The following is a 22726-nucleotide window of genomic DNA, read 5'->3' as shown; positions in this document are numbered from 1 at the left end:
AAGTACGTGTTCTAGGGTCCCCATCTCCCCACAAGCGCAGTCAATCACCTGACGAGATTTATACAGAGCGATTGAGTGGGGTGTGACCCATGTCCGGGCTGGGATTGACATGGTTTATCCTCAGTCACTCCATGACGTTGGGAAAGAATTCGATATCCTGCTATCCTTTCCGCAGTTGTCCTATTCCCTTTGCCACGAATTCACTCTGAGCTCTCCGGAAGTTTCTATTTTCTCCCCTGCAGTATCTCTCAGTGTGTCTGGTCCTCCCAGTTTTAGCCCCTGTGTTGCCAAGAGATACTTAATAGTTTTGTCTATCGGGAATATTGCGAGCACGAAGCATATTGTCTCCATTGACGTAGTGTCGGAAGCTCCCGATAGCTGCAGGAGCACACTCCTCTGTCCGCACCTTACCGCTATGGCACTACCCGCTATACAGAGTCGATATTCCCACATGCTGGCAGCAAAATATATTGTTGACTCGAAAAGAGCGCACTGGTTTGTTCATATTACAGTCATGGGTAATCTGTAATTCACCGTGTTTATCCTGGCAAGTTATGCCGTAACTTGTAGATACTTTCTGTAGCAGTTTCGATATGTTGATTGAAGTTTAATTTCCGGTCCAGGTATATAACCAAGCACCTTGTAATCATGTTTCTTTTTATGCTAATTCCATCTAGTTTAACTGCAGGATTCTTTTGTGTCTCCTTTTAACACATTGTCAAGGATTTTATTTCTGAAATGGTGAATTTATTTATAGCACACAACTTGTTCGCGGTTTGCAAAACTGCCGATGTTTTCACTTCAAGGTGCTCTCTCAAGTTGGTCGGTGTCACGAGAAGGATGTCATCAGACCATGCGAATTCTCCTTCTGTGCCATCGTCATTTCCATTAATGATAGACTTGGTTCAACGGGTCCACGAATCGACCCCTGCGGCCATCCCTTAATGACCTTCCGATCACCTTGCGATTCCCTCCTCGCCACTTGATAACTATTTCTGCATTTTTAAATAAAATTGTTACACAGAGCCGCCGGGAGTTGCAGGCCTCAAAAGCGTGCAGACATCGAGGGCCACCATAAATTGTCGAATGCCCCTGCTATATCTACTAGTACCTTAAATGAAACGACAACTTTACTGTTACCAGTCACCTTTTTATTTATTTCCACGACGCGTTTCAAAGGTTTAAACCTCCATAAACCTTTGAAACGCGTCGTGGAAATAAATAAAATGGTGACCGGTAACAGTAAACTCGTTGTTTCATTTAATGTCAATAACAGTCACGGTAAAGCCTAACCTAAAATGTTCGCATTTAAAACGTTCTATTAGTACCGCTATCATAAAAAACTTTTTAAAGTCTAGAAAGCATAAACATTTCTTTATTTGACAGACTTTGCTGTCATCCTCAGTTCTTCAAAATGTTTGTTAAAAGCTTGTTCATTGTCAGTTGGAACGTCACACTAAGTTGTCATGTTAGTGGATAAAATGTAGCAACCTATACAAAGGTTTGTCAATAATAAAACATTTACAATCAAAAAGCAATTTATGTTAATGGCCTTGCCCGTATATGTAGCCTTCAAAGAAGATTGTTACGTCATAAAAATCACAGCATACAGTAAAATGCACAGTAGCATATCTGTTTACGATAGCATGACATTTTCCATTGATTGCTGATATAGGATCAGCTTGACATGTTCTATTAATTGATGATCCAGCATCACGCGGATCAGTGATTAATGGAACATGTGAAGTTAGCGTAAACAAGTGTGCTACTGTCCATTTTATTGTATAGTGTGATATTTATGAGGTAACGATCATGTATGAGCGCTATATATGCAAACATGGCCATGCATACAAGGTGCTTTATCATTGTAAATTACTGACAAACCTTTGTATAAGTTGCCACATTTTGTCTACTAACACGAAAATTTGGCTTGACGTTCCATATCACAATGAACACGTTTTTAAACAAAACTTTTTAAGACCTAAAGATGACAGCAAAGTCTCTCGAATCTGTTTGTTGAAAATAAAGATATATTTATGCGATCTTGACTTTTGAAAGGTTTCTTTTTTTTTAACCAAGTAAAAGAGATCGTTCCTTCTCATTTATCAGCACGAGAAAATTCAGTCATACTGCTGATGTGTATTTCTCTTCTGTTCTGTTGCTACTCGTATAGCCTGCTTAACGGCGTCAGCTATTGGTTTCGCGGGTGTAAATCCTGAGCGTCCTGCACACCTAAAGGCGATCAAAAAGAGTGGGTCAGGATACCATGATAGCATGCAGAATAGCATGATAGCGTGCAGTTTTATACAGAGAAGGTCACGTAAACCTAGGCCACAGACTTGATGCGCCAGACATGTAACGGCTGCTGTCCAAAACACAACCTATGCAAACCGCATATGAGCGTGTTGTTTACCCAGCGGCACCCTTCACAATCATGCCATGTGCTGACCCCGTATGACAATGATGAGTGCAACCTGGTAACTTCGGTTGTCTTCGGAGTCTCCACATACGGATAGACTCATGATGATGCCGAAGGTAGAAACGAGATTCATCTGAAAAGAGGACTTTGTGCCAGTCGTTTGTCTAATGTCGTTGAGTGCAACAGTGTTGGCTCTCATAGTTCTCCTTGCTGGAGGCTCTGGATTCTTATTCTGCACGAAGGCAGTCGCACTTCAGTGGAACTGAATTTGCTTCTTGTCGGAAGTGAATTTTACTTCTTGTCTTATTTTTGTCGCTTTCTTCTTGGCAGGTAACATCCTGTCAGGATTTGCTTGTAACCGATCCCGTCGATTCCACGTGTGACGAGTTCGTCTAAATTTTGAAGTGTAGAAATGGTACATAATCGAACTTTTTAATGTTTTCGTAACAGGAAAAAATGTTTTTTTCTGACTATTTAAATACACTATGTGATTAAAAGTATCCGGACACCTGGCTGAAAATGACTTAGTAGTTTGTGGCGCCTTCCATCGGTAATGCTGGAATTCAGTATGGTATTGGCCCGCCCTTAGCCTTGATGACAGCTTCCACTCTCACAGGCATACATTCAGTCAGGTGCTGGAAGATTTCTTGGGGAATGGCAGCCCATTCTTCACGGTGCGCTGCACTGAGGAGAGGTATCGATGTCGGTCGGTGAGGCCTGGCACGAAGTCGGCGTTCCGAAACATCCCAGAGGTGTTCTATAGGATTCAGGTCAGGACTCTGTGAGGCCAGTCCATTAGAGGGATGTTATCGCCGTGTAACCACTCCGCCATAGGCCGTGCATTATGAACAGATGCTCGATCGTGTTGAAAGATGCAATCGCCATCTCCGAACTGCTCTTCAACAGTGGGAAGCAAGAAGGTGCTTAAAACATCAATGTAGGCTTGTGCTGTGATAGTGCCACGCAAAAAAAACAAGGGGTGCGAGCCCCTCCATGAAAAACACGACCACACCATAACACCACTGCCTCCGAATGTTGCCGTTGGCACTACTCACACTGGCAGATGACGTTTTCCGGGCATTCGCCATACCCACACCCTACCATCGGATCGCCACATTGTGTACCGTGATTCGTTACTCCACACAATGTTTCTCCACTGTACAATCGTCCAAAGTTTACGCTCTTTACAACAAGCGAGGCATCGTTTGGCGTTTACCGGCGTTATCTGTGGCTTATTGGCAGCCGCTCGACCGTGAAATACAAGTTTTCTCACCCCCCCCCCCCCCTCTAACTGTCATAGTACTTCCAGTGGATTCTGATTGCGTCTGGAATTCCTGTGTGATGGTCTGGCTAGATGTCTGCCTATTACACATTACGACCTCTTTAACTGTTGGCGGTCTCTGTCAGTCAACAGACGAGGTCGGCCTGTACGCTTTTGTGCTGTACGTGTCCCTTCACGTTTCCACTTCACTATGACATCAGCAACAGTGAAGCTAGGGATGTTAAGGAGTGTGAAAATCTCGTGTACAGACGTATGACACAAGTGACACCCAACCACCTAACCACGTTCGAAGTCCGTGAGTTCCGCGGAGCGCCCCATTCTGCTCTCTCACGATTTCTAATGACTACTGAGGTCGCTGATAAGGAGTACGTGGCAGTAGGTGGCAGCACAATGCACCTAATATGAAAGCCGTATGGTTTTGGGGTGTCCGGATACTTTTGATCACATAGTGTAGCAATCATTAACTAATACATTAACTGTGTTCGTTTTCAGAAGCATTAAGTTTGGTGCAGGATGCAATTTTTGGTTACTGGAAAGCCGCTTTTTCGACGGCCAGACGCTACATAAAAACAGGCTGCTGTTTCGCCCTTTTACACTGCTTACATGGCGCGCGACCCTGCCGCTGCCTCGCGTAGTCACAAGAAATGTCTAACACGACACCGGATCTCTTCCCAGAAAAACTGACGCTTTTTGTCCCTTAGTTAAGCACTGGCATTTATTCTGCACTTCAAAACTGTCACTGTTCTGCTGACTCTAAAGGTGTTTAATTAACTTGTTGACCATGTGTTACCTAAAGGAGTGTATTATTAATATTTATTTAGGCAGTTAATTTTATCATGGACCTCTCTGCGAAGTGCGATGAGGATAATGGAGCGTAATTTGCAATAACTTCGGCACACAACAAAGGATATTTCACTGTATGATCACTTCGCTGCCTGCCTAGCTGTGTGGAGGGTCTCAATCCGAGGCTCAGACGGTTCTGCGACCGTGTAGGTGGCAGGTTCCTCGACCTTGGTGAGTTTCCAGGATACGCTGAACAGGTCAGGAGTCCACTACAGGCAAGAAAAAAGATTCGGAAAACCGTGTTTAGTAACTTTGCTTTAGTGGTGCTGTCATCAATAACATCACCATTGTTATCGCGCTGTGAAGGTATTGATTGCATTTTCCACTGATGTACTTTACATACGACCGAAATCCCTTCTGGTTTTCTACCATATTTCGAGAGAGAATTTCGTTGTCGAAGCTTATCGCACTGAAGTTCATGCTAAATTTCGAGCTTCTGTGAAACTTAGCCAGTCTTGGAGATTTTGCTTTCTTTTAAATGTGACATGTTTTGTGTACAGTGGGGGATCGTTAACGCGTCTTATTAATTTATTTGGTACATATCTCACAACTGCCGTCGATACTACTTCTCTGAATATAAACCTCATCTGATCTGCGATTACATACTCAGATTGGAAGGAGTGGACTCTCTCTCTTAGGAAGGTTTCAAGCGAATTTTTTTATTTATTTATTTATTTATGCATTTATTTTACCTGGCAAGATTAGGGCCTTCAGGCCCTCTCTTACACCTAACCAGGCATACTCAGATTCAACAAATTTCAGTTTCTACAGAACATTAAGGACATATTACATGTTATACAGTATTAATGTTAAGAAAAAAATAGAGATTATAAACGTAGTACAATGATAATTATAACAATCAAAAATTAAGTATAACAATCAAGAATAATAATAATAGTAATAATAATAATAATAATAATGACTATGTATATGAAAGTAAACATATTTTTCTTTTATGAATGTCAGTCCTATTGCTGGTTGGGAATTTTCTCGTTATATTCTTGCAGCTTGTGAGTTATTCTCATCAAGCAGAGACATAAGACGATAGAATGGGGTGAAAGAGATATAGAAGAGGTAGATAGGTTAGAGGAAGAGAAATAGAATGGTAAAATTCGAAGCTATGATGGAGAGGAGAAAGAAAGAGATGAGAGGGGCCCAACAATGGTGGCTATACCGTCCCTAATATGTAAGTCTTGAGTTCACTCTTGAATGTTGAGTGGTTCCGGATAAGACGCAGATCACAGGGGAGCGCGTTCCATAGTCGTATGGCTGAGATGGAGAATGACATGGAGAAAGATTTTGTGTTATGTAAAGGTACAGCCAAGATGCTAGACGTATCCGATCTGGTATTGCGGTTGTGGAATGATGATAGGTGTTTAATGTGAGAAGATAAGTATTGGGGGCACCAGTGGCTAAGAAATCGATGAAGTAAGCACATCGTGTGGAGATCGCGTGCCTTATGTGGGCGTATCCAACCTAGCTGGGAGTATGAAGGACTGATATGATCATACAACCGTACATTGCATACGTATCTAACGCAAGCGTTCATCACTAGCTCGAGGCGTCTCGAATTTTCACTATTTGTGCCGTGTTGAACTACATCACAGTAGTAAAGATTAGGCAAGACTAGTGTTTGGACTAATTTTTGTTTAACATGGGTTGGAAATATTTTTCTAAATTTCTGAATTGCATGTAGGGAGGAGAGCGATTTCCGGCAAGCTGTAACTGTTTGTTCTTCCCAGTTTAGGTGTTCATCCAAGATTATTCCAAGGTCTTTTACTGTTTTTTGGTATGGTAGTTGGGTACCATTGAGGTGTATTTGAGGGACTGTTTCGTGAAAGTGCCGACTGATTAACTTTGGATGAGATATAAGTATGACCTGGGATTTCTTGGGGTTTAGTTTCAGACCTAGGTTCTGTGCCCATCGAGAAACAGAGCAAAGATCCGCGTTCATACTCGCTACTGCGTCAGCAATGTTCTTGGGGCTTGCACTTATGTACAGTTGGATGTCGTCGGCATATAGATGGTAGTTGCAGGAGTGAATCACTGAAGAAATATCATTAATGTACAGTGAGAAGAGTAATGGACCAAGGACGGAGCCTTGGGGAACTCCAGAGCGCACGTTTTTCCATGATGACTTTTCCGACCCACAAATGACTTGTTGACTTCTGTTTTTGAGGTAGCTGTCGAACCAGTGTATTGCGCTGTTTGAGAAATTCAGCTGCTTCATTTTAATTAGTAATATATCAAAGTCAACTGTATCAAAAGCCTTGCTAAAGTCAAGCAGTGTTAGGATGGTAGCTTCACGTCTGTCCATAGCATGTTTAATGTCATCAGTTACTTTGATTAGTGCAGTTGCTGTACTATGGTGCTTTCGAAAGCCTGACTGATATTTGTCATGGATGTTATGAGTTTTGAGGTAATCCGTCAGCTGTTCATGGACGATGTATTCTAGGGCTTTAGATATTGCAGGTAGTATGCTGATCGGCCTGTAGTCACCTGGCGACTTAGGGTTGTCAGTCTTGGGTATAGGTTGAACTAAACTTTGCTTCCACTCAGTAGGATATGTACTACTGACAAGAGACAGGTTGAAGATGTCTGTGATAACTGGAGTAATAGTGTCTACGACGTTCTTGATCATGCCAATGCTCACTCCATCATTTCCTACTGCCTCGGAAGAGATTCTCGTAATTGCCTTGTGTACTGTGCCGGTAGTGACATGTTTTAGGAAAAACTTGTCTCTCGAGAGATTGATATCTTGGGGCTGGTAATTTGTCGCTGCGTGGCAATTTACAGCTGTTGAGAAGAAATCGTTTAATTCTTCTGCAGACGCTTGATAAACAGCGTCAGATCTTCGCTTCCCTATACCGAAACTGCGCAGCTTTTTCCACAGTGCAGCAGGCTTTGATATGCCGCATACGACAGAGCGGGCATGTCTGATTTTGGCATTCCTCACGCTCTGCTTGGTTCTATTTCGGAGTTTCCTATAAGCTTCGTACGCCTCGGGAGTTGGGTTACGCTTGAAGGCCCTATGTGCAGCATCACGTTTATTCATTAACTGGCGTAATGCAGTGGTGAGCCACGGAGCGGGAGCTCTCTTTACCTTGACAGTGCGTTGAGGAGCATGTTTATCATACAGTGCAATGATTTTGCGACATAATTCCCGAATTTTTCCGTCTAAAGTCGGTTCATTGCTTATATCATACCAAGGGATGTCTGAGCAATCCTTTTGAAGAGCGTCATGGTTAACATTTTTTAGGTTTCTGTAGGTTACCAGGTGAGATTTTTCTTTGGTAGTATGCACTGAGTAATTTAAGAATATCACGTCATGAGCAGAGAGTCCTGGAGCGGATGTCTGATTGGCGCGAATTATTTTATCTGGTCGCTTTGTTGCCATTATATCTATGAGTGTATGGCTATGTGGCGTGTGATGAGTTGGGTCCAGCGGTGTTAAACTCATATCATTGGAGTGGAACAGTCTCCTTAGTTTTTCTGCAGAGGGAGATTTTAACTGTAAGTCGATGTTTGTGTCGCCCATAATGATTATGTGTTCATACAGTGTCACGAGCGAGGACAGGGCAGACTGAAAGGAGGACATAGCACCGACGTTTGGAGGTTTATAGATTACTCCAATTAGCAGTTTCTGATTTGATGTATTTATTTCGAAAAACAAGAACTCTGCTTCTCCTTCGCGCTTTGCATCCGATGTGCATAGTATAGTAGGTCTCAGATCAGAGCGAACATAGGCACCCACACCACCCCCGCGTCGTGTTTCACGATCTGCCCTTAGGAGAGTGTAACCAGTGATTCGGATAGCGTCGGAAGAGATGTTTGGTTTCAACCAAGTTTCAGAGACGAGGATAATATGGAACAGCGATTGGCAGAACAGGTTACAGAACTCGTCGAAGTGAGCCGTTAGCGACTGAGCGTTCGCGTGGGCCACAAAGAGCCCGCCGCCGGAACCGGTCCGTCCCATTGTGGCCGCCTGTAGGACCGAGCGCGCTCCGTCTACCTGCTGGCCGGAAGAGGGACAAAAGCTGGATTTCGCGGGGGAAGACATATTTACAGGTGTGTCCAAGGTCGTGACTGACTCAAGCGTCTGTGGGCTAAAGGTGAAAGACAAGCTGGAGGTATCGGAGAAGGGAGCGAAAAGAAAGATGGAAAGTGGCAGTGGTGCTTACGAAAAAGATAATAGTAGTAGTAGTGGTAGCGACGAGGATGAAAATAACAGATATAGAAAGGCGGTTTTAAGGAGATTCCTGTTAATGGTGAATGTTAATTCCCGTTTGACTGACAATATGAATATACATGAGCACTTATGATACACAAATAAAGAAGCAATATCTATGTGAAACAATTGACTGATTTTAAATAGAGTACTTATGGTACTTATAGAATTAACGAAGCAATATTTACGTAAAAAAATGAAAAGAACGAATACTAATTAACTTATATTAGACAGAGTACAATATGAGACTTTGTGTCTCGCGAGATTTCGCTCAGTCTTTCAGTTCGGACATGTTCGTCACCGTTTTCCTCCCTCCTTCCATCTTGACTACGATCCTGCCATCCTGGGTCCATACATTTTGAAGGCCGAACTGTGTGATCGCAGTGTTCAAAATTTTTAGTCTTTCGCGCGTCAGATCTTCCCTCAGGGTAACCCCACTCTTGGCGAGTTTTCTTTTCTGAGCAAACACTTCAGCTCTTTTCCGATATGACACAAATTTAATTATTATGGGCCTGGGTTTCATGACACCTGGTACCCTGCGCCCAACACGGTGGCTTCTGTCAATATCGGTCACGTCGATTCGCACGCCAAGTTTTTCACGCACGAGGCTAATGACCAGGTCGTCGGTGTTTTCGCGATCGTTTTCAGCTACCCCGAACAAGCGCAAGCTGTTCCTTCGCTGATACTGCTCGAGTTCATCGGTGGCCGCAGACAGTTTAGCTTCTAGGTCGGCGGCTTTTTTCTCTTGTGCGGCCAGGGACTTTTTGAGAGACTGGATTTCGGTGCTGTTGCGCCCGACAGACTCTTGCAGTTTGTCCATGACCGCGGCCGTCACAGAATCCGTGATGGATTGCACGATTACGTCTAGCGTGTCTTTGCTGTGCAGCGCCGCACTCACCTGGGACCGGACGAGCTCCCCGATGTCGGGAAGCGAGGCCTCACCTGCCGCCGGAGACCGGGCGCCCGCGCCGCCTGCGCCCCTGTAGCCTCGCCTGCTGCCGCTTACTCGTGCTCTTCCCATTTTTCACTCACTTATCACTTATCACTTGTGGTAATCAACGGAGAACAACACACCACGGCAAGTAACTCTTGTTTAGTCGGATGCACACGTTGTGGACTGCCGCACTTCTCTGTAACACCTTCAATGAGCGGAAAAACTCGCGAGCCAAAGAAACGCGCGTCACTCAGTGGCCGCCATGTTGTTTTTATCTGCTTTTTTTAAAAATAGATATATTTCCCATTTATTTCTGGTGGATTTGGATGTTGCGGTACTCAGTGTAGCTACAACAACCTTGTGGTCACTAACGCTTGTATCTGTCATGATACTCCTGAAGTAGCTGTTCAAAATAAATTTCTGAGAAGCCATTCAGTACGATTTCGAACGATGTTTTATGCCTGCCACCGACTTCAAACACGTATTTTCGCCACCATAGCAAGGGTAAATTGAAGTCACTACCAATAATAATTGCATGAGTGTGGCATCTATTTGAAAAGCCACTCAAATTTTCTTTTAACTGTTCAACAACTATATCATCTGAGTCGGAGGGTCGGTAAAGATAACCAATTATTAATTTATTCCGGTTGTCAAGTATAACCTCTACTCATACTAGCTCATGGGAACTATCTACTTCAATTTCACTACAAGGTAAACTATTTCTGATAACAATAAACCCTTCGCCATCAACTGTATTTAATCTATCCTTTCTGAACGCAGTTATTTTCTTAGTAAAGTTTTCGGCTGAACCTATTTCCTGCTTTAGCTAGCATTCCATGCCAATAACGATTTGAGATTCAGTGCTTTATATTAGCATTTGAAGCTCTGTTACTTTTCCAGCACATCTGCGACAGCTTAGAACTACAATACGGATTGTTTCCATGTCCACCCTCTTCCTGTGTTCGGCCTGCACCCTTTGAAATTAAAGCCCTTTTTGTACTTTCCCAAGACTCTCTAAACTAAAAAACCACCAAGTCCCCTTCACACAGGTCTCGTTGCCCGAAGTAAATATTTCAAAATTCGAATCAAGAACAACTGCCAACATGAATAACTAAAAAGTAGATGTCCTAATTGTAGCGAATCAGCTTAAAACACTTAAGAAAGGCTTCTGGTCCAGATTTTATACCAGGCAGGTTCCTTTCAGAATATGCTGATGCAATACATCCATACTAGCAGTCATATGCAATCGCTCGCCTGTAGAAAGATTCGTACCCAAAGACTGAAGAATTGCATAAGTCACACCAATACCCAAGAGAGGAAATAGGAGTAATCCGTTGAATTACAGACTAACGTTGAATTGCAGTAGAATTTTGGAACATATACTGTGATCGAGAAAACGATTTATTGACTAATAGCCAACACGGATTCAGAAAATATCGTTCTTGTGGAACACAGCTAGCTCTTTACTCTCACGAAGTAATAAGTGCTATCGATAGGGGACGTAAAATTGATTCTACATTTTTAGATTTCCAGGACGCTTTTGACACCATTCCTCACAAGCGACTTCTAATTAAATTGCGTGACTACGGAGTTCGCCTCAGTGACTGGATTCGTGATTTCTTGTCAGAAAGGTCTAGTTGGTAATAATTGACGGAAAGTCTACGAGTAAAACAGAAGTAATATCTGGCGTTCCCAAAGGAAGTGTTATATGCCCTCTGCTGTTCCTGAACACAGATCTCTTAGATTGTTTGCAGATGATGCAGTCATTTACTGTCTAGTAAAGTCACCAGAAGATCAAAACCAATTGTAAAATGAATTAGATAAGATGTCTGCACGGTGTGAAAAGTTGACTCTAAACCACAAAAGGTATGAAGTCATCCACATGAGTACTAAAAAGAAACCATTAAATTTCAGTTACACGATAAATCACTCAAGTCTAAAGGCTGTAAACTCAGTAAAAACTTAGGGATTACAGTAACGAATAACTTAAATTGGAACGCTCACATAGATAATGTTGTGGGGAAAGCAAATCAAAGACTGCGATTTGTTGACAGAACTCTTATAAAATGTAACAGGTGTACTAAAGAGACCGCCTAAACTACGCTTGTCCGCCCTCTTCTGGAGTACTGCTGTGCAGTGTGGGTTCCGCACCAGATACGATTGACGTAGGACACCGAAAATGTTTTTGGCACCCTCCTACCTAGGGAGAAATGATTATCATAATGAAATCAGAGCTCGCACGGAAAGTTTTAAGTGTTCCTTTTTCCCACGCGTTGTTCGAGAGTGGAACGGTAGAGAAGTAGCTTGAAGGTGATTCGATGAACCTTCTATCCAGCATTTAATTGTGAATTCCAGAGTAATCAAGTAGAAGTAGATGTTACCCTCACCACAGCAGCGAATGGACTGTAGACTGGTGAATGATCGTATGGCATTGTTGGCCGGGAGGCCCCATGCGGGGAAGTTCGGCCGCCGTATTGCAAGTCCTCTTTAGTTGACGCCAGTTTGGCGACTTGCGAGTCAATGATGATGGACACACAACACCCATTTATCACGAGGCAGAGAAAATCCCTGACTCCGCCGGGAATCGAACCCGGGACCCCGTGCGCGGGAAGCGAGAACGCTACCGCAAGACCACGAACTGCGGACTGTAGACTGGTGTAATCTTACTATATGACAGTCCGCCTGTAAAAGATATTAATTCTACGAATATTTTAGGTTTGGAATCAAGATGGATGCAAGTTGTGAGATTAAGACGTAGCTCAATGGCTACCATCTTTAAAATGTAAATTAAGTGGAAATGAAAATTAAGTAACAGTCAAAATTGTGAACTTAATCTCTAGATTAATATAAGCTAGCAATGCGATTAGTATGCTTCAGAGAAATACAAATAGATTTAGAGCTTCCAAAATGAAATTTTCACTCTGCGGCGGAGCGTGCGCTGATATGAAACTTCCTGTTTCCGATTTAGAGCTGTCTATTACAGGAAAAAAAGCCCTTTAGGTGAAATTACGTCATTCTTCCATCATCGTGATATTTAAAAAATAATATGTTTTGATTGTTGAGCTTTACACAAGATTATCTAAAAGAAACAATGACACAGAAATAGGATTTTGTTTAAGATCTTGAGAGAATGAATTTAAGAAAGAGTATCAGAATCTGTTTCACACTGCTTGTGTGAATTTTGGACTGTGATATTCAGTACAGTTCTACCCACTTACATTTAATACAGGCTCTTACCTTATTTGTTATAGCTCTTGTGATAGCTATATTTGAAACTTGCAGAATAATATCTGGCTAGCTCTTTATGTGTCCTTGGAAATAGTTTAGTATAACCACATTGTATGCGGTAGCCATTATTCTTGATGTAGCGTTGGCTATAAATTCCTTCATAAATTAATGTTGCATAATCTTGCTTTCCAGAACTCACAATTTTCGGGAACGACTTTGCGACATGAATGCTGCTGTCACGCCAACTTTCACTTGAATTTACACATTTTTAGCACTCACAAAAATATTAACATCATCAAACATTACGCAGCTACGTCCGCACACCAGGATACCCTTCCCGCTATTGTCACCTTTCCTTTCCTTCAGTCTTTGATCAGCCTTGCCCACAACATTTCCTGTGTGTTCCTACCAATTTAAATTGTTCGTAATTGTAATTCCTAATTATTTAGTTGAACAGCTTTTTGAAACTGGAACTTTAATTATGGAAGTCCTGTATTTTATGACGCAAGAAAAGAAGCGTAGTGTTGTTACAAAAACTAAGTGATAAAATTTTCGTAAATATTTCAGGTAACTGACCTACCTCTCGATAATCTTGGACAGCGCCTCAGTGACGTCGAAGAGAAATATGTAGACACAATGGCACGTTTTGGTTGGGGACTGACAAACATTCTGTCACAAAAATTAAATTTCACGTACGTCTGGTAACTAGCTTTCAGGCTTCTTAAAATATAGTTGTCAACAATTTCATATAACATTAACCGCTTTCTCATTACAGTACAGTTCTGTACGCGACGGCGTCTTTCGGATACAAGCGGCAGAGTGAAAACAACACGCTCGACGGACTGGTGGGTATGCTGGAGAGAGGGCTGGTCGACGTCGGATCAGCGGGCCTGGTCATGGTGGAAGACCGCCTCAGCCGCATCGACTACGCCGGGCCCTCCCGCCTCTGGGTGTAAGTGTTGCCACCTCGTCAGCTGCGAGTCTGCACCAACCGGCCGTAGACAAATGCTGGATAAACAGGCTTGCTGTATCAGGTGTAGCATACAGAGATTTGTCAAGCTTATTGGAAATTTGAAGGTATGAAACGTTCCTTTTTTCCGTGGCTCGGAGGAACCGTGGCTTCTTACGGAGTCGCACCGTAATCTTTAATTTCTTGGCGATGTGCGGCATGCAAGGTGAATTACACTACGTACTGTTCTGCAGATTTATTATCGGATTTTTTGTTCTTAAGGCTCGAATCTGAGCATTAATTACAAGTGAACCAATACGCCTTACGCACAATGAGTTACATCAATATATATATATACTATACTTTAAGTTGTGTTGTTGTGATCTTCTGTCCAGAGACTGGTTTGATGCAGCTCTGCGTGCTACTCTATCCTATGCAACCCCCTTCACCTCCGAGTAACTACAACAACCTACATCCTTCTGAATCTGCTTAGTGTATCAAATGGATAAATTTTTAGACAACATTGTTGTGTGGAGATAACATCGATTGGTTTACTTATAATCAATTATTCAAAATGACAGTCATAATTGCATTATTGCGCAGGCAGGGTGACGGCTCCAGCGAGCGACCAAATGGTGTAAATTGCCCTGAAGATGACCCCATCGCGGGTTGAAACCGGTTGGCGACAAAATAAATAATGAGACTGTGACTGTCATTTTTAATAATTGATTGTATCAAATGGTTCAAATGGCTCTGAGCACTATGGGACTTAACATCTGAGGTCATCAGTCCCCTAGAACTTAGAACTACTTAAACCTAACTAACTTAAGGACTTCACACACACTCAATCCCGAGGCAGGATTCGAACCTGCGACCGTAGCTGTCGCGCGGTTCCAGACTGAAGCGCCTAGAACAGCTAGGCCACAGCGGCCGGAGTTTTGTCTATCCATCTCTTGGTCTCCCTCTATGATTTTTTTACCCTCCACGCTTCCCTTCAACACTAAATTCGTGATCTTTTGATGCCTCAGAACGTGTCCTACCAACCGATCCCTTCTTCTAGTCAAGTTGTGCCACAAATTCCTCTTCTCCCCAATTCTGTTCCATACCTCCTCATTAGTTACGTGACCTACCCGTCTAATTTTCAGCATTCTTATGTAGCACCACATTTCGAAATCTTCTGTTCTCTTCCTGTCTATTTATCGTCCATGTTTCAGTTCCATACATGACTACACTCCATACAAATACTTTCAGAAAGGACTTCCTGACACTTAAATCTATACTCGATGTTAACAAATTTCTCTTCTTAAGGAACGCTTTCCTTGCCATAGCCAGTCTACGTTTTGTGTCATTTCTATTTCGACCAGCATCACTTATTTTGCTTCCCAAAGAACAAAACTCATCTGCTACTTTAAGTCTCTTTTAATCTGATTCCCTCAGCACCACCTGATTTAATTCAATTACATTCTATTATCTTCGTTTTGCTTTTGTTGATCTTCATCTTATATCATCCTTTCAATACACAGTCCATTCCGTTCAACTACTCTTACAGGTTTTGCTGTCTGTGACAGAACTACAATATCGTCAGCAATCCTCAAAGTTTTTATTTTTCTCCATGGATTTTAGTTCCTACTCCACATTTTTTCTTTTGTTTCCTTTACTGCTTGCTCAATATACAGATTGAATGACATCGGGGATTGGTTACAACTCTGACTCACTCCCTTCCCAACCACTGCCTCTCTTTCGTGCCCCTCGACTCTTATTACTGCCATTTGGTTTATGTACAAATTGTAAATAGCCTTTCGCTCCCTGTATTTTACTCTTGCCGCCATCATAATTTGAAACAGAGTATTCAAGTCAGCATTTTCAAAAGCTTTTTCTACGTTTACAAATGCTAGGAAAGTAGGTTTGTCTTCTCTTCACCTGTCTTCTAAGATAAGTCGTAAGGTCAGTATTGCCTCGCGGGTTCCAGTATTTCTACGGAATCCAAACTGATCTTCCCCGAGGTCGACTTCCACCACTCGTCTGTAAAGAATTGGTGTTTGTATTTTGCAACCGTGACTTACTAAACTGATAGTTCGGTAATTTTCACACCTGACAACTTCCTTTTTCGGGATTGGAATTATTATATTCTTCTTGAAGTCTGAGGGTATTACGCTTGCCTCATAGTTCTTGCTCACCAGATGGAATATTTTTGTCGTGGCTCGCTCTCCCAAGGGTATCAGTAGTTCTAATGGGATATTGTCCACACCCAGGACCTTGTGTCGACTTAGGTCTCTCAGTGCTCTGTCAAATTCTTCACGCAGTATCATATCTTCCATTTCATCTTCATCTGTTCATCTACGTCCTCTTCCATTTCCGTAATATTGTCCTCAAGTACATCGCTCTCTATATACTCCTACCTTTCTGCTTTTCCTCCTGTGCTTTAGGTTATATGAAGCAATTTTGCTTTAAACTTCAATATACGTTTTTTATTTTAGATTGTAGTAAGAACTGTCCGGTTTTGGCGTCTTCGCTACGAACTGCTCACTTCAAAACAATGTAGCTTTAAATGTTAGTGAAATTATAATACTTTATAGGCACATATATTGGCAATGGAAATTTTAAGTTACAGAAATTCTCAATCACCCACAAAAATGTTCTAATGATTTTCCTAAAGTAACTTTTTCTCAGCCAAGAATAAACAAACGACAGAAAGCGTGGGTTTCTTTTGAAGGTCTCAGTTGTGGTTGTAAGACGCACAACCACTGTGACCATACCGTGTGATACGGATCTTATAAAGAGTGCTATTTAAGAGAGGTTCTGTGAATGCTGGACCTCGCGATTAACAGCGTGCACGCGAAGCTCCGTGTTGTTGGAAAACGGCTTGCCTGTGACTGGCAACATAGCAACTGATTCCATCACGGCGACCATTGTTATTCCCACGGTCCAACACGCACAGAACCAGTCTTAAATGCTATTCTGTTACATATTCATTTACAACGTGGCCAGATCACCAAATAAAAAAATAAGAAGAATCATTATTATATAACGACAATGTCGTCTGTTGCCCACGGGGCGCGGTGGAGAGGGGGAAGGGGTAGAGAGGGGGGACATTTCATAACACTCCTGGACAACATCAATACGTGGTGGAACGTCCACGTGCTCGGATGCAGACTTGGATCTACTGTGGCATACTATGGATGAGGTCATCAAACTACCTGTGTTTCCGTGATTTCCCTATATCACTTCAGGCAAATGCCGGGATGGTTCCTTTGAAAGGGCACGGCCGATTTCCTTCCCCATCCTTCCATAACCCGAGCTTGTGCTCCGTCTCTAATGACCTCGTTGTCGATGGGACGTTAAACACTAATCTCCTCCTCCCTCCTCCTCCAAACTACCTGTGGTCAAAATTGTCCCACTCTTCAATGACGAGTCAGCATAAGCCGCGCGGATACGAGGCCGTCGTCGACGTTCAAAACCGGCTCGTTGCAGTCGAACTCACCCGTGTTCCATTAGGGTCATGTCTGAGAACAAGCAGGCCACTCCGTTCCGCTGAACATAGTAGGCTGTACGAGCGTGTTCACGGAAACAGCACGATGAGCACGCGAGTTACCGTCCATCGTCCATCGTCGTTGGCGATTCGGTCCACTATGTGTTGGAGAATCTCGTCCCTGTACTATAGAGCAGTGAGACAGCTGTCAGCAACAACGAGAGGTGTCCGGTGGCCCCATGCAATGTCACCCCAGAACATCACTCCATCAAATCTCTCCACCACCGCTTTGTTGCATATATGGGACACAACATTCAAGGCGTTCATGTTACTGGGTTGTCTCCCGAGATGTCTTCAGTTGTCAGGGTGCAAAACGATCCAGATTTCGTCCATAAACAACACTTGGGGCAATCCTGGGTCGTCCGTTTTACATGATTTCTTGCCCTTCATGGTGCTGTGATGTACGACATAATGCTCGGTATGGCCGTCGGGAATGAAGGTTCGCATCACACAATTGTGTCCAAACAGTTTGGTCCGATACATGACGTCCTTTAGCGTCTTAGAATGACGGATTCCGTTCTGGAGAACTAAGCTCATAGTTCCTTTGATTCAGAAGTCGTAGATATCGATCGCCGTGCACCCCTATCAAACAGGGATACCATATGCAGCGTTAACTCCTCAACATAACCTGTGGAATTGATTCCATCTCTGCACCACGTGAATTGGACTCAGGTGCAAATGTCGAGAAACCTCCCTAGTTACCAAGACTTCTGCAAGTAACGTGGTGATGCGGACCCGATCATTGATTGGGACTGTCCTTCTGGCGCTATAGATATTCACTCTACTGTTCCACAGACGTCTCTAATACATCCCTACTGGTGTTTTACTTTCAGCTGAAATGCTGCAATCCATTCGAGTGCAGCTTTCTACCCTAATTAGTTCTCATGGTAACTCTGTGTATGTTTACAAGTAACGTCACATATGACCTTCCGATTGATACAGAAACAGTCACAATAGCAACACACCTGTGCGACATATCAGGAATATGCGAAACTTTTGTTGGTTTGCGTACATCAAATCTAAGTTTTAAAATGCGAACATTTAGGTTATGGTGGAACAGTGAACCTTTTTTTTTATGAATGCTTGCATTCGATCTCTCATTTATAAAAACAGTGGAGTGATGACTTGAATATAAAAATATGCATATAAAAATAGGTTAAGAAAGCATACAAAAACAAAACTTTCTTTCAAACTCATGAAGAGTTTGCCAAAAACAACACAAGAAGCTTCTAGCAAAAACTATAAAAACCTACCCTTCAATTGCGAGATGCTAATTGGAACATTGCTCACAAAAATATAGAAAATTGCAAGATATTTTCAGACTTCTTTAAGAAACTCTTGAATTGTGAAGTCATTGTTGAAAATTTTGAATTCACTTCAAATAATTCTAATAAACCAGATTCAGAACCATCAACAATTGAAGAATTACAAAAAATCATTTCAGAATTAAAAAATAATGAAGTACAGGTGGAAATCAAATAGTGGCCAAACTATGCAGAAAATCTAAAAAAAGTCATTAAACTTGTGTTCAATAAAATTTGGGTAGAAGAAGAGATCCGAGTAGAGTAGAAAACAGCTCTCATCCATCCCTTCACAAAGAAGTCCTTTTCAGAAGAGCAGAGCCACATTTGAGTCCGCAACTGGGGGAGTACCAGGGAGGGTTCTGAAACAGTGGATCATACTCAGAATAAATACAAAACCTTTAAAAAAACGTTACACTATATCAAAAATCAAAGACATACACAATTTCCTTCACTGATTTCAAGAATGCATATGATACAATTGATAGAGAATCCCTAATATCAATGACATAAGAACTGGATTTGGATACGAAAACAACTAACAATAAAAACCACTATTACAAATACGTCTTTGAAAGTTAAATTCATGGGTAAAGTGTCAGACACATTTGTAATAAAAACAGCAGTAAGATAAATGGATGGGTTTCCAACATTATGGTTTGATTGTCCCTTGAGGAAGTAATCAGAGAATGGAAGAAAACCATAAAGAATGGAATAAGATGGTGTTGCAAAAAGCAGATTTTAAAATCAACTACATTGCCTTTGCAGATGATGTGGCCTGTTTGCTGAAGCAATGAAGGAAGCAAAGGAATGAATCCTTGAACTACAGAAACATGCAGCTAAAGTAGGTCTCAACATTTGCTTTGAAAAAACTAAAATAATGGCAAATAACAAACACATAAATAAATACATAAAAGTCCAAGAACATAAAATAGAAATAATAAAAGAATTGAAATGTTTGGGGGAATGGATTAATTGGAATGCAACAGAACACAAGGCAATAGAATCGAGGAAAAACAAACTTGAATTGGCCTTCATTTGACAAAACAGACATACAACAAGTAATTCCTTTCATGAGGTCCAAAAGTAAGCATCACAAAACAGTGAACACGCCAGAAGTATTGTATGCAACAGAAACCCTAACCATGAATCGATTAGGCCAGATAGAACAATCAGCATGAAATTAAGAAAAAAATTTAAGAAAAACTGTAAGGCCAAAATTTCTGGATACTAAAAAAATGTACCTCAAGAATCAAACTCTCTGAAAAAAAGAAAGACCTCAGATACTATGCGAAAAAGGAGACTACATTTTTATGGACATCTTGTTAGAATGAACTCTAAATAGATTCACTAAACAAATTTTTTATTTCTCCCATAACCAATAACGAAACCTAATTGATTTACAGAAATTGAAAAAGACCTAAGAGAATTAAAAATTACAGGAAAGTCATTACTCGATAGAACAGCTCAGCAAAGTACCAAAGACGACAAAGTAAGATTCCAAGACAAATTTAAAATAAAGTCGAAACCCATCAACTCGGAAGAGGAGTGAAGAAGAAGAAGATCAGAGAGAATGAAGAAATACTGACACAAAGGAAGGAACATTATGCGAAGAAATAACTGATTCATCGTACTCCAGTAAGGGTGAAACGAAAAAGAGGAAGAAAAGAGAATTGCACCACAAAACCCGATTTTTCGCGATTAATGAAAGACAGGATATATATAAAATTATGCTCATAGCAGGGTACGCTGTTTTGGTGGCATACGCTAACGAACGACATGTTTCAGGTCAAAGATCATGTTCCGGCACCCGGCAGTGGTGACGGTGCAGGGCACGCTGTTCCGGCCGCTGGCGCCACGCCTCTGGCTGTGCGTGGTTCTGGCGTTCGCCGCACTGGCGCTGGTGGCGCGCGCCGTCTGCTGGGCGCACGGCCGGCCCGCACTCCAAGCCTGGGGGGACACGTTCCTGCTCGTCGCCTCTGCTGTGGGGCAGCAAGGTATACCTTGACAGCAATATTACACGAGAAAACGCGAAAATTGTTAATTTGTAACAAAATCTTACGAAAAAGTTGCTTTTATGGCATTTGTTTTCCGACAATTGCAATGTTCGACCATCACATAGCACACCTTTCTCTTCAGGACCGAGTACAGCTATCGAGTGGAAATTTATGTCACGTCCTAAGATATCTGGACTCTTCGTTGTTTGCAAAATAGAAGCTTCTAAGTCAATGCAATCCACAAGTACGCCGATCTATGTCATATATTTTGGTAATCGAAAAATCAATAATCGACCATTGCAGGTGCCTCTCACTTGACCTAGGACAGTAATATTTGACAAGAGACAAGGTTTAGCAGCAATATTATACGAGAAATCGCGGAAGGTGGTAATTTGTAGCTGGTTGGTTGTGAATTAGCAGGCTACACAGATGCGCGAGCATGGCTCTAAACAAAATAACGTTGGATGTTATGTGTTCTGCACTGCTATCGGCAGACACTATGAGTTCACTGAGGAAAAGCATGTGTGTGTGCCGCACAGTTACGAGATGTATTTATAGAATACCTTAGTTTCTATTTAACTAATGAAGTATTATCCTACTGCTGGAATATTAGTGTATATTCTGTAACTTGCACATCCTTTAACTGACACTGGTGGATTCAGGCAGGTATCACAATGGAACACATATTGGACTCATAAAGCATAAAATATTGTAGTGAAATGCAAATTATTACTGGCTGGATGCCAAACATTTAGTTAAATATAAATTATTAATGACAAGGCCCAATGCTGGGTGCCAAAATACGGTAAATTCAAATTAATAAAGTAGGAGAAATGTACATTTATTATAATCATTTATAAATCATTAGTACAAAAAATTTCAGTGCAGATTGATTGGGCTTACACACAACTCTGGGCATGAGGGAGGGGAGATGGGTGATTAAAACACTAAATCTTACCACGTGATAGAACTGGTGGCATGTGCAGGAGCGGACAGCTAGTGTGATGCCAATGTCAGTGTAAGATATCAGTCTCCTGTAACATCTCTCGTGGTGTCAAGCCGACATTGGTTTACAGTAGAGCACTGCATCTGTGAGGTGGAACTACGTGGGCTGCAGTCGCTTCCCATCACTCGCTCTGTAAGCATTGTGCAAGCATGCGGCCAGCGACTTCCACACCCAGCACCACGTGGTGCGCACTCACTGAGTGGCGCACACTGACTGAGCTACACAGCTAAGGAAACCTACAGTGGACTCTGGACAGCTTCGCTGCAACGTAGCAGCACTAATAGTCCTGGCGTAGGAATGCATTTAGAATTACAATTTCTTGGTAGCTGTCGATATTCCATAATTTCTGTGCAGCAAGTGCGTGCTGTGTACCTGAGATTCATGAAGTATTACCCCTGCATTGAGTATGATAACATATAACGAGAATTAAACTGGCAATAGAATAATGAAAGTTATTGATAGACACTGTTTTACTTGTGGAACTGTAAATATGTCTGAAATAATGCCTGCATTCAGTCTGCTGGTAAAATTGCACTGACATTGAGACACTCTGTGGACAAAACAAATGAAAAAGATTTATGCTGCGAAGCATGAAAACATATTGTAATTGGCAACCTTCTTCATAATTAACAAAAAACTTCAACCCAGCTACACTATAGATTGTTGTGTGTAAATCGAGCAAATTAACTAACAGAACTCATTACAGTTGGTAATATTAATTGCTATGAATGGAAAGAGGAAGGAAGTGTAAGGTGCAGTGGTAATCGAAGATGGATATTATTTGAATAAATTTCTAACTTGGTAATTATTCGAATATGCAGATCACTCTACTGAACTTGTTGTTGTTGTTGTTGTAGTCTTCAGTTCTGAGACTGGTTTGATGCAGCTCTCCATGCTACTCTATCCTGTGCAAGCTTCTTCATCTCCCACTACCTACTGCAGCCTACATCCTTCTGAATCTGCTTAGTTTATTCATCTCCTCGTCTCCCTCCAATACTAAATTGGTGATC

At 41.9% G+C, this 22726-nt stretch overlaps 1 protein-coding gene across 1 annotated transcript in view; it reads left to right on the top strand.

Annotated features, from left to right (window-relative positions):
• The window catches only part of LOC126252400 (uncharacterized), a 151562-nt gene that overhangs the window by 4171 nt on the left and 124665 nt on the right, over nucleotides 1-22726 (top strand). The window contains exons 2-4 of the mRNA XM_049953290.1: nucleotides 13502-13626; nucleotides 13710-13886; nucleotides 20502-20710. Coding sequence (XP_049809247.1) covers nucleotides 13502-13626; nucleotides 13710-13886; nucleotides 20502-20710 — 511 coding nt within the window. The remainder of the gene's footprint in view (nucleotides 1-13501; nucleotides 13627-13709; nucleotides 13887-20501; nucleotides 20711-22726) is intronic.

The sequence above is a fragment of the Schistocerca nitens genome, chromosome 4 (assembly GCF_023898315.1).
Source record: "Schistocerca nitens isolate TAMUIC-IGC-003100 chromosome 4, iqSchNite1.1, whole genome shotgun sequence".
Classification (NCBI taxonomy): domain Eukaryota; kingdom Metazoa; phylum Arthropoda; class Insecta; order Orthoptera; family Acrididae; genus Schistocerca; species Schistocerca nitens.
This window is presented reverse-complemented; position numbering and strand designations above follow the sequence as displayed.